Below are 13,126 nucleotides of genomic sequence, written 5' to 3'. Positions count from 1 at the left end.
TCTGCAATCCTAATATTCTTTAACCAGTCTAAATTTTATTATTTTCTCCAAATTTGGTAGATGCTAAACAATGAAAAAATATCAGTTAACATGAGATCGGAAGTGGTAAGACTATTCCTGCCTCTAAGAAGCCAGGAGAGTTGTGGGCAAATGCCAAAGTTCAGCAAAAGCAGATGGGGAGCCACAGTGAGGTTGGGGTGACAGAACAGTCCCTTAGCCTTCTGTCTCCATAATTCCATGTTGATCATGACTGTGGGCAGATTCAGGGATGCTACATCTAAGTCCTTCACACCCTATCTCTCAATAGTGTGTGTTCAGGCTGTCAGACCACTGTGAGTTCCTGGGTCATTGTCAATAGTTAGTGTTTCTAGAAACAAATATAACGATCGCCTCTTCCCACTACTGATATCCAACTCCTTGGGACTTGGAATGAAATGAAGTCTGTGGGGCTGGTCATACTCACTAGCTTTTGAATTTACCACTTAGAGCTCTTAACCAGGTGTGGGACTGGAAATGGAGTCTGGGATTCTGGGACATCCTACCTAGCAGGAGGATATTTCTCTGTTCCATCGCCATCAAGATGGAATTGATCCTAAGTTCTTTTTTTTTTGTTTGTTTTGTTTTTTTTTTTTTGTTTTTTGAGACAGGGTTTCACTGTGGCTTTGGAGCCTGTCCTGAAACTAGCTCTGTAGACCAGGCTGGTCTCAAACTCACAGAGATCCGCCTGCCTCTGCCTCCCGAGTGCTGGGATTAAAGGCTTGCGCCTCCATCGCCCGGCTGGGGTCTATGTTTATAGCCTCTGGGTTTGTTCATTTTTACAATTATTTATTTTGTGTGTGGGGGGGGCAGGCTTGTGTATTCGTGCATGTGTGCATGCGTGTTCATAGTGTATGTTTAAGTCAGAGGACAACCTGTGAGAGTCAGTCCTCTCCTTCCTCCACCTGGATTTTGGGGGCTCACAAGCAGGCTAGCTGGCTTGGAGGCCAGTGCCTCTCACCCACTGTCCCATCTCACTGACCCCACCCTCTAGTTCTAACTCTGAACTCTTCAGGATGAGCTGAGGCTCCGGCACTCAGTTTCCAGCCTTTCCTTCACCATTCCCTTCCCCAGAATCATAATCCCCCAAGTCTCCTTTCACCTTTACCCTCAACTGACAGCCACCACGTCTCTAGATGGGGAACGAACCTCCTTAGAAACTGTAAAGTGCTGAATCGGACCTCATTCATAGACGAGAACAGGAAATAGAGAGAAAAATAAAACAGCATGGAGCGTCTCCACATGGTGCACGGTGGCTCAGTGGGTAGAGTTACTTGCTGCCTGATATGAAAGAAAGCCTGGCCACCTGAGTTCAATCCCTAGATGTAGACCCAGATGTAGAGGTGAAGGGAAAGGATTGACTCCACAAAGATGGCCTTTGCTCTCCACACGAATGCCTCGGCATATGTGCCCATCCCAGTAACAATAAGAATAGCTTTTTTTAAAAAAAAGCTAGCAGTGTGGAGAAAACAATCATAATAAAATGTTAACTATTTTCATGGTATCTAAGCCACCCTCACCAGGACTAAAGTGGTTTCCCACCATACAAGATCACCAAGTTTCTCTGTAAACCAGTATTTAACCATATCCTTTTCATGACTCCCTCCCACACACATCTGCCGTACCCCACAGGGGGTACATGGCAACATCACTAGTTTCAACATGTCCCTAGTTCCCACAAGTCAGAGATAACAAGAATACATGCCCCTGTGTCTATATCTCTTTCCACCCTGTAAACACTTTAACATTCTGGCTAACTCGATGGCTTCAGTCTACAAAGGGAGCAAGAGGCAGCAAGAATGAGAACCTGTGTGTGGGAGTGAGTGCGGCTGAGAAGCCGAGGCTGCAGGAAGGAAGAGCGGAGAGCAGGCGAGCAAGCGGCTGCTGGCTCCAGGCCATAGGCAGCTGATGCCAATCTCAGGATTTACAAAGTCTGTGCTACAGCCTGAGAACCCCACAGACACATGAGCTGCGTCATTCCTTCTAATACCAGTGAGCCAGCCTAGTTAACTAACTCTGCTCTAAAACAGATCTCCCTGAAGGAAGCACACTGAAAAGCATTTTATCCTTCTCCCTGTTGAACAAACTAGACAAAAACACTGTTACATAAAAACCACCAGCCCTTGATCCGCCTGAAATCTCAACTATTTGAGAATAAGGCTGAGTAAACATACTCCGTGGTTTCTTCAGTTCAGCAAGCTGCAACTGAACCGCCAAAATGCCAGATGGGGGTGGGGGAAATAGAAAACCCACTTTTCCAACTTTTTTTAGTTTTCCTGCAGGGTTTGCAACTTTGCTTTGCAGTTAGATCCTCTGATATTCCAAGTCAACACTGGCCCCAATTTAAAGATCTGGTTTGCACTAACTCACGTGATTTCCTGGCATCAGTCTGGCTCACCTGCCTACAAGAGCAGAGCTCTGTCTTCCTCAATGCTAAGCTCCCCTGCCTACATCCTGGCCTCTCTTAAGTATAACACATGGTTCCCTGGAGTGTCCTATTCTCACAGGACCTCCCTCTACAGCCTGCTTGTTTACCGTGGAGATGGCATATGGTAATGTATGTTTACTATCAGGCGCAGGAGTGCTGGCAACAATGGTGCAGGGAAGAAAACACAAGCAACTATTTATGAGTGTCATAATAACTTGTGTGTTATGAGCTTCACAAACTGGGAAGGCATGGGAACATGAAAAACTGCTTCCCGAAGCCCCACGCCAGCGGAGGAGCTACTCAGGAAGTTAAGCATAAGAGGAAATGAAGTTAGAAGGGGTGGTGGTAAGTCAGGGAGAAGTTGGAGGGGGGAAATAGAGGGTGGATGTGATCAAATACATTATTTATATATATATATATATATATATATAGACATGTATACATGTGTGTATATATACATAGAGAGATATGTATGTATATATAGGCATATATATGGAGAAATGTGTGAATGTGTGTATATATGTATATATAGAGGTGTGTGTATATATACACACATATATATTTATATAGAGAGAATATTTGATACACATAAATATGCAGTGCTCAAAGAATACATTTAAGAAATATGTTTTAAAAAGTAATTCCTTCCTGGATGGTAAGAACATACATTAGAGAAAGACAGTAACCAGGCTCTCTGTTGCTGTGATAAACACTGATCAAAAGTGACCTGGGAAGCAAAGCGTCTATTCCCTATCACACTTTCAGGTAACAGGTCATCACTGAGGGAGGTCAGGACAGGCCAGGCCAGGCCACTTCAGGCAGGAACTGAAGCAGAGACCAACCGACTGGCTTGCTCAGTTATCATTCTTCTATAACTCATGCCCACCTGCTCAGGGAGGTCCCTGTCCACAGGAAACCGTGGCCTTCCTTCATCACTTGGCAATTATGAAAATGCCTAATGTGATGCCTTGGCAGAGATTCCCTCTCTGCAGGTGCATCTTGGTTTGGTCAAGTTGGCCAAAGCTAACCAGAACACAGGAACACAGAGATGCGCTGTGGAATACACATACAGAACAATCATACATATCGTCTAACAGTAAATACCAAAGTGAAGGTTCTCCCTCTGGCTTCTACGTCCTCAGAACCACGGTTGAAACTAGCTGCTCAGGGCAACTGCAGTTGCTGATTCCAGATTCCGCTTGCGGTCATTTGATCTTCGACTAGCAAGTCTTCTAACTTTGAAAATGAAACACGGATGTCAAGAAACAAGTGCTGGTGATGGAAAGTGATGGACAGTTTACCTGCCCTATGCACTATCCATACAGATGTTGCTGAGGCGGGTCAAGCACCAGCACCTTGACATCCTGCTGAGTGATGTGGGATTCCTCTCTGACGCTATGAATATGCTTTATTACCACTGGTTATGAAAGAAGCTGTTTCAGCCAATGACTTAGTAAAGTAAAGCCAGGCAGGAAATCTAAACCTTCCAACAGATGCACACACACACACACACACACACACAGAGTCAGTCTCTCTCTCTCTCTCTTACACACACAGACACACACTCAAGTGCACACACACAGACACATACACACAAACGCACACAGGAAGTCTCTCTCACACAGACACACACTCAGGCACAAACACAGAGACACACATACTGACATACTCACACAAACACACACACAGAGTCTCTCTCTCATACACACACACACAAACAGACACACAGATTCACACAGACACACACTCAGGTACACACACACAGACATACTGACATACACATACACACACATAGAGTCTCTCTCACACACAACAGACACACAAATTCACAGACACACATTCAAGCACACACTCAGGCACACACATTGACACACATTCAGGCACACACACACACACTTGCATTGCAGAAGGAAATGGTAGATAAGTTATTTACAGCAACAAAAAATCTGGGTGAATCTGGGTGAAGGCCACTATGCTTTCCTTTCCTTTCCCACTTCTTTGGCGTGAGTCAAAGAGTCAAGCGCTATAGGAGCCTAATATAAAATCTGCTTCAAAAGACATTCTGCAAGGCTTCCGACATGCTTAATTTTCTTTCAACAAGGCACTAATACAATCACAGTGGCATCTAATACGATTTTTAATTCCTTGAGGGTAGGAGCCATGGCTAATCTTCAATGTCTAACTGAGTGGGAACATTAGTTTCCCTCTTGGTAGAAACAACCAATAAAATCTTCCTAGTCCTACCAGGTTGTATTACGGAAGGTTCCAGAAGGAAATGAGGAACAAGCCCCTCCATGGTAAATAACAGCACTGGCCAGAGCATTGTCTGTGTTCAGTCAAGACTGATTTCCACGGTTACAGAGAGCAGAACCTGACAGCGACAGAACCAGCCACCGAAGCAGGAAATTTTGGGAACATCTCCCTCTTTCACTACGGACTGAGTTCCTGTCAGCAGGGGCATAGGCAGTGTGAAATCAAACCCAAAGCTCAGGATGCTGGACACTTAGGTCCCATTAACCTGTTCCTCAGAGCTGCCAAAGACTGAACAGTCACAGCAGGGCCCTGTGCCGGACTGAACCCGTCAAGAACAGGATTTATTATTCAAAGAGAATCTCAGGACAGACGACATTTAAGGCGAAGTACTTACAAACTCTGGAGTTCGGAAATCCTGCTGATTCTCCAGAGGGCCGAAGGTGGAACAGACAATGGTCTGGTCGAAGTTCTCCAGCACTGAAAATAAAGGAGTAAATAAGGTAAGCAAAACGCAGACTTGCCTGGATCCACACAGCAGCAGGAGGGAGGGCACTCAGCATCTGAGGCCCACTTCCAGGTGAGATATTCTCACTGCCCACGACTGAGAGCTGCCGCCACTCTGTCATCCATGTGGCTAGGTCTCCAAATGCTCTAGGCTGCGTCTACCACGGAAAATTACCAGCCTCTACACAGCAATTAAATGTTGAGTGCAGCTACGAAACTCATTATCCCGCTAACCTCTCGGGGAACTGATGAGTCAAACGAGGACGGTCATTTTCTATTTGAAAACACATTGAGAAGCAGCATCTGACAGATATTTAATGGGAGCCAAATAAAATTTTCCAGTAGGTACTTTTAACTAGTAACAAGTATTAATTACAATAATATCATTTAACTCATAAAACCCATTAACATTTCAATATATAATCCATATTAAAAAAATTATCAGTGAACCAGTTTATATTTTTCTGGGACTACGCCTTGGGGATCTGGGATGAATTACAAATACATATGAGCCACAACTCAAAAGGTCAGAAGCCACAAGTGACTGGTGGCCACTGTATTAGGTGACCACAGTGTTAGGCGAGGTTAAGGAGCCAAGTCCAGGAAGCAGGTCATTCCGTCATGTCTATCCCTGGGTTGTCATCAAGACCCTGTCACAAATAAAGGTGCTGGTCCAGCATCAAGGACCTTGAGGAAGCAAAGCAGTCATACACTCCCACCGTGTGCTTCTAGATCAAACCAGTCATACGTGTGCTTCTAGATCAAACCAGTCATACACACTGCACCGTGTGCTTCTAGATCAAAGAGCTCTAAAGAAGCCAGACGTAAAAGACTTAATGAAGGAAGTGTTGGGTGCTAGAGGTTGGTCAGCAGGAGGGCACATTAAAAAAAATAGGAAATTTCAAATAACAACAAAGTTTAGGATTATACTAGGAATTACTAAAATGCCGTATATCGTTGACTTTGTAAAAATAAAAGATCCTTAATTTAAAGAGGTATGAAATAATAGTTAAGAACATTGGAAGCTCATCAACTGTTTAAGGAGGTTTATATAGCTTCTCTCATTGATCACCAGGCCCACATCTCTTCAGCAAGCCACTGATGTGAAAGAAGACGAGGTTAAAGACGTAAAGGTGGGGGGGGGGGGGCACGGAACTATCAGCAGCACGCGTCCTTCAATGGTCCGCACAGAACAGCTAGCCTGGGCTTTAATTTTATTTGAGGTGGAGTTTTATAAGTCACTACACACCCAATGTCTTGAATACACAAACAGGTTTTGTGAAATAGGTGGTTCCTAATGATGAAAAAAATCCTCTTTTCAGGGGCTGGAGAGATGGCTCAGAGGTTAAGAGCACTGACTGCTCTTCCAGAGGTCCTGAGTTCAATTCCCAATAACCACATGGTGGCTCACAACCATCTGTAATGAGATCTGGTGCCCTCTTTTAGCATGCAAGCACACATGGAAGGAATGTTGTATACATAATAAATAAATAAATCTTTTTTAAAAATCCTCTTTTCAGTGGCCTAAAAAAAATAACAGCTCAACTTGCATAGGGAGATTCACGAGAGCCCAAAGATTGTTCACAAATCCAAGTTAAGACAACTCATCTGTTTAAAAAAAATTCCCAATATCAGAACTGCATTTTAGCTTCACACCAAAGACCTTCATTTGTACACTTAACCCACATGGTAGCAGCCCCTATGGCCTGAAAAGAAAGGGCAGCAGATGAGACAGCACAATTAGGGGCCACCTCTTCTGAAGAGCCCGTCTGAGGACCCCTTGTTTAAGAGCCAGAGAAAAATGGGAAACAGAGGCGAAGGGAGGCTTGAAGGGCATCTTGCAAGGGTGAAAACCAAAGTGGATGCCTCTGACTAACCCGGGGGGCCTGCAATTTCCACACAGCCAGCTACGTCTGCAGCTGATTATTCCACCAGCCGAACAATAGTTGGCCAAAATAATTAGATTTCTGCAGACCACCTTCATAAGTGCCTCAAGCAGTGTTTTCAACCCATGGGTCACGACCCCTTTGGGGGTCAGACAGCCCTTTCACAGGGGTCACACACCAGACGTCTTGCATATCAGATATTTACACTACAGTTCATAACAGCAGCCAAATGAGTTTAAAGTAGTAATGAAAATACTGTTATGGCTGGGGTCACCACACCTAAGGAACTGTATTAAAGGGTCACAGCATTGGGAAGGTTGAGAACCACTGTCCTAAAGCGTGATTGTCTATACACCAGGCTATGACAAGCTCTCCATGGATGGAGTATAGCTGGGAAGACCTAACCTTTCTACAACATTAGCTGTAGAGATAGTGAAGATGATACAAGTGGAGTGTTTATAATATACTGCTTCATAAAGTTAATGAAACATCATTCTTGTGCGTATTTTTACACAGCCACTATAAATCTGGTGGCGTGACTTCATGTGATATCTTATCTAAATTCCTGCAGGATAAGATGTGGCAATTCATCTATTACGTATCAGAGGTAAAAAGGTCAGTGGCATTCCCCTCGGTTCCTCTTTTCCTCCTTTGCGAAGGGAGACTTAAGAAGGTATTCAATTTGCCGAGTGAGAGAAGAAACAAGATCTAGGTCCCCGGTGTCCCACTAAGTCACAGGCAAGGATGCAGAGGAACAGACATGTGAAAGTGTAGCACTGCTTGGTTCTAGTTACCCCCACAATGAGAACAAACGTGGCCACAGTTAATGTCAACACAGAAGAGAAAGGGAATTTGATTAAATATAAACAAAAATGGCTTTGCCGAAATACCACGTGAGCAAGACAAAACCATGTTTCTGCCACGTTTTCTGTGTTAACACAGCGGAGAGGGAGATGATACAGGAGGCTAATACATAATTAATCTTCCTCTAGATAGGGGTCCAGGAAGTCTTTGGGACTCTCATTTCTGATCATCTAAGGCAAATGGGGAAAAAAAAATCATTTCTTGGCAAAAATAGTTTAAAAAATTAAGATGAAAAACTGAGAATTTCTTATTAAAAATAACGGGGGTTGATACTCAGAAAAAAAAAACGTACTAACTTTTTAGAAAGTAATTTTACTTAACAGCTTTTGGGATGTTAGGAACCTGGCTGCTCTTGCCGAGGGCTCAGACTCAATTCTCAGCTCCCATGTGGTGACTCACAGCTCTCTGTAAGTCTAGTCCCACAGGATCTGATGCCCACTTCCGAACTCCAAAAGTACCAGGCATGCATGTGGTACATATACTGGCAGGCAAAACACTCACATACATAAAATAATCTAAAAATGAAAAATAGTATCAACTGTATTACTACGAGTAAAATTCAAATCACTGAATATTTAGGCCAAAGAAGTCTATAACATATTCACTTTTGATAAATCTAATAGTAAATCAATCACCTAACAATTATTATAAATGAAAGTGAGCATGTTTTAAAAACTTTATCAATGCAGTTTGAGCAATAAAGTTTGAAGGTAGACCTAATTCTAACTTATTCAGCACTGTAAAACCAGGGGCCCAATAAAACTACGTAGAGGCTTAGCCATATCAACGGTTTAATAACAGGACACCAGCAGCCTCCGCCAAGGTGGCAGTCATGTGGTTACTTGGGTACCAATCAGAAAAGGAACGACCTGAATTTACTACCCCGACTATGAAGTAGATACGGCCTGTACTAAAACGGCGATTGAGATTGTGATACAAAGCAGCCAATAAAAAGTCATTATCTATAATCTTATAGATTGGACACACCTAACAGAAAACACACTCAGGAAATCCACAGACGAACGCTAAAGTGGCCGATAAGCAGGGCTCTGGAACAAACATGATGAGAATGAGAAGATGCTATGTCTAACACACAGCACAGGCAGGGGCAGGAGCTGGCTCTCCCTGAGTTGTTTATGAAGGTGACTGCTTACCACTGAAATGGTCAAAACCACCGCGGATAGACGAGAGAGCAGGGAATGCCGGGTCTGAGCTGGGGCTGGGGCTCTAGTGCAAAGCTCTTGCCTAACATCTGCAAGGCCCCAAGTGCAACACCCAGGGCTTAAAAAAAAAAAAAGAGTAAAAATGGTAGGACTAGGTGCTGGGGGAAAATAAATTAAGAAATAAGAATGGCAGGGCCAAGTGCAAAGGGCCTGGACTACGGACCCTGGCAGGGCTCAAGTCCTAATGCCAACTGCCAAGTGCCAATTATTATCAGCATATTTATCCCAAGATGGCCATAGCCATTTCCCTGGTGATGTCACAGGGCCATGCAAAAATAGAAGTGACAGCTCAAAAGCATGCTGGAAAAACAATGAGGATTTGGGAAGATGACATTAAAAGCACCTGTTGACCTTCCAGGGGACCTGGGTTTAATTCCCTGCACTCACAACATCTGTGACTCCAGTTCAAGGGGACCTAGCACCCCCTTTTGACCTCCCAGGGGAATCAAGCACAAACATGGTACATGGACACACATGCAGGCCAAATACCCATACTTTACAAATAGTAATTTTCAACTGAATACTATGTAAATATAAATTAACTTTGCATATAAAAACCCAATATGAAAAAAAATGAAACTGCAAAATTCCTGGGCATACTAATCTGTGTCTGGCATTTCCAAAAGTCTGGTCTATTTATTCCTATTTCTGTTCTTATTCCTTCAGATGATCAATAATAATTTAGGGTTGTCATCACCTCAAGTCAACAACTAAAAGCTAAACAATTGGACTGTCAATCAGTCTGATTCCAAAACCGTAAACCTTTTTTAAAAATATTTTTTAATTTAATTTAATTTTTTAAGATTTATTTATTAATTATGTATACAGCACCTGCCTACATGTATTCCTGCAGGCCAGAAGAGGGCACCAGATCTTATTACAGATGGTTGTGAGTCACCATGTGGTTGCTGGGAATTGAATTCAGGACCTTTGGAAGAACAGTCAGTGCTCTTAACCTCGGAGTCATCTCTCAGCTCCTTTTAGATATATTGATTTTGTCTTCTGGGTTGCTAAGAATAATTTAGGGATACCTTCTTAAATATGAGTTGATAAGAGATTAAAGTAGTATTGAAAATAGAAATCAAAAGAATATTAGAGAAAACAAAAGTGTCAACATATAGCCAGATAGAAACAGACTAACATGCCAAGTGAGGTGGCACAGCACTCAGGAGGTGGAGGCAGGATCAGGTTTACAGCCAGCCTGGGCTACTGATGTGGGAGTCCCCTCTGTGTGCCGTGATTAATTAATGAATAAAGAAACTGCTTTGAACCTACAGCAAGGCAGAACTTAGGTAGGCAGGGAAAACTAAGGTGAATTCTGGGAAAAAGAAGGGTGGAATCAGAGAGAAGCCATGGATCCGCCACCCGAGTCAGACATGTCAAAACTTTGCTGGTAAGCCATTGCCACGTGGCAATACACAGTTGAATAGAAATGGGTTAAATTAATATGTAAGGGTTAGCCAATAAGAAGCTAGAGCTAATGGGCCAGGCAGTGATTTAATTGATATAGTTTCTGTGTGATTATTTTGGGTCTAAGCTAGCCGGGTGGCCGGAAACCAACAAGCAGACCCCCTGCTACAGGCTACACATGAAATCCTTCCTCTAAAAATAAACACATAAACTAACACATCTTGACAACTAAAGGGGAAAAAAAATCAATCAATAAAATTGACTGACAGCAGTTACAACTTGAAGCGCATTCATTCATTCTTGCAGAAGTTCCATAAAACAGAGATGGCAAGCCCACAGACTCATGAGCTAGGTGAGAAGCATGTGCATATTTAATACGCTGTTATACGTAATTATGTCATTATAAGTAATATGTAGTAAGGAATGAAATTTTTGTGGTGCCAGGGACTGAACACAGACCTCAACCCCAAGAACAACAGGAAAGAAGTTGCCTTCAAAAAAATTCCATGATCTAATCAATGTACAACTAACAAAAAATAGTAAGTCAAAGGAATGACCAGCTTCACCTTGGGAAAATGGACACGTTTGTACGCCCAGCCAGAGCAGGATGTCTAGTGGCCTATCGGGATGTTCTTCTCACACTTGATAGAACTCTCAGGTATTTGGATCTTAGGGTATATGATACTTGATCCTAAAGCCAGCCCTCACCGGTCACTATGCTAATACACCTGAGACATTCTTCCCAGCATGCTCTGCCTTCCAGAAGTGCTGGCCTTCCCCCACCTCACTACTGTGTCACTTAACCACCCAGCCTATCCATCCCCCATCATCCCAGACAGTCACATTTGGCCTCAGTTTACCAGTATCCACTGTACTTTGGTGACAAGTGAATGATATCATGAGGAGGTTGTAAGGTTACAGATGGTCACATCAGGGTTTTAGAACAGGGTTACTCAGTGTCATAACTGAGAAGAACGTTAATAGGGGAACTTTAGTGGTTAGTTTTTGTCAAATTAACATGATCTAGTGTCACCGAGGAAGAAGAACTTCAATTTAGGAACTGCTTCCATCAGACTGGTCTGTGGTGGTCCCATTCCGAGCCAGACGGACCTGGTGTAATAAGAAAGGGAGCAGCTGAGCCTTGACACTGAGAGGCCATTGTTGAAAGTGGAGGCTTTGAGCAGCAGTGGAGACCTCAGGATGGAAGGGGTTGTAGAGAAAAGCTGAGGCCTGGCACCACATAGCAGGGTCAGAGTCCCTGAACAGAGGCCAGAAGGTCACTAGCGAGGGAGTTGCTATGGAGTGGAGCCTGCCTGAGTCTGTGAAGGGTGCTGAGTGAGCTGGGGGGGGGGGGGGGGGGGGGACAGGGTCCAGGAGGTGGAGCTGCGCAAGCGCTTTGGTTCCAGAAGATCATGAGTGAGTCCCAGATGCAAGACACTGAGCTGCAGAATCGAATTCATAGTTGCTTTGTTCAGATTGTGGCTATGCACTGATTCTTACCTCTTGAAATAAGATGCACGTAACCTACTTTTTGTTTTGCAGGAGCCCAGAGTTAAGAGACTATATTTTTAGAGAGGTTTTAGACTTTCAGAGGGACTTTGGATGTTTTAAAGAGACTGAACTTTTTTTTTTTAAGAGACTGAACTTTTAAAGTGTTGAATTTTTCTCTAGAAACGGCGTGACGCTCAAACTCACGCTACGTTTTATAATAATAATAATAATGTAATAGTAATTACTATAATATTAACGTGACGTCTTTGGACAAAGAGAAAGGGAAGTTTACACTTTGGTAGTCACATGTTTGTGTGTCGAGTTGAAAAGCTATCAGTTATGTTGGATGGTTTCTGGTTTGGTTTTGTTTTTCTAACTTGGCACAAGCTAGAGGCCTCTGGTAAGAAAACTTCAAGGTAGAAAAGGCCCCATTGGCCTGACCTTTGGGGCATTTTCCTGACTGATAAATGGTGTGAGGAAAGCCAAGTCCATGGTGGATGGGGTCATCCCTGGGCAGGTGGTCCTGGGGTGCCTGGGGTGTCTAAGAAAGTGACCTGAGAAAACCAGGGAGAGCAAGGCAGTAAGCAGCACTCCTCCGTGACTTCCGCTTCAGTTCCTGCCCTGGCTTCCCTCCACGAGGACTGCCTAAACTATACACTGAGATAAACCCAAACTTCTTCTGCTTTTGTTCACAGTGTTATCACAGATGCCAGGAAAAGCATGATAGCTCCCACTGCCTTCCTAAGGAATGTCGTTATTTATATAAGAAGAAAGTTCTATCTCCAGACACGCTGCCCTTGGGCCACAATGAGACTTGCACACACAATGATGGTGGCATGGTGTCTTTCTCTTCTAAACGCTATTAGCAAGAAGGAAAAGACTCAGACTCCTCACCCTCCCTGTTCCCTAGCGTGTCACCAAATTCACCTACCAAGAGCACAGGCATTCCAGAGCAGAACAAAATGGGAAGGAAGCCTTTGTCCCTCCTGGCTCCAGTCCAGGAGAAAGTATTTCTAAAGATGACTTCCACA

The 13,126-nt window shown here is 43.6% G+C and overlaps 1 protein-coding gene across 2 annotated transcripts in view; it reads right to left on the bottom strand.

Annotated features, from left to right (window-relative positions):
* The window catches only part of Ano6 (anoctamin 6), a 166,589-nt gene that overhangs the window by 94,624 nt on the left and 58,839 nt on the right, over positions 1-13,126 (bottom strand). For both annotated transcript variants that reach the window (XM_041642689.1, XM_041642688.1), the window contains one exon: positions 5,112-5,194. In XM_041642689.1, coding sequence (XP_041498623.1) covers positions 5,112-5,194 — 83 coding nt within the window. The remainder of the gene's footprint in view (positions 1-5,111; positions 5,195-13,126) is intronic.

Source organism: Microtus oregoni, unplaced genomic scaffold, assembly GCF_018167655.1.
Source record: "Microtus oregoni isolate MIOR12 unplaced genomic scaffold, Mior012 000077F_ref0000221, whole genome shotgun sequence".
NCBI classification, from domain to species: Eukaryota; Metazoa; Chordata; class Mammalia; order Rodentia; family Cricetidae; genus Microtus; species Microtus oregoni.
The sequence above is the reverse complement of the archived record's forward strand: the minus strand, read 5'-3'. Positions and strand labels throughout refer to the sequence as shown.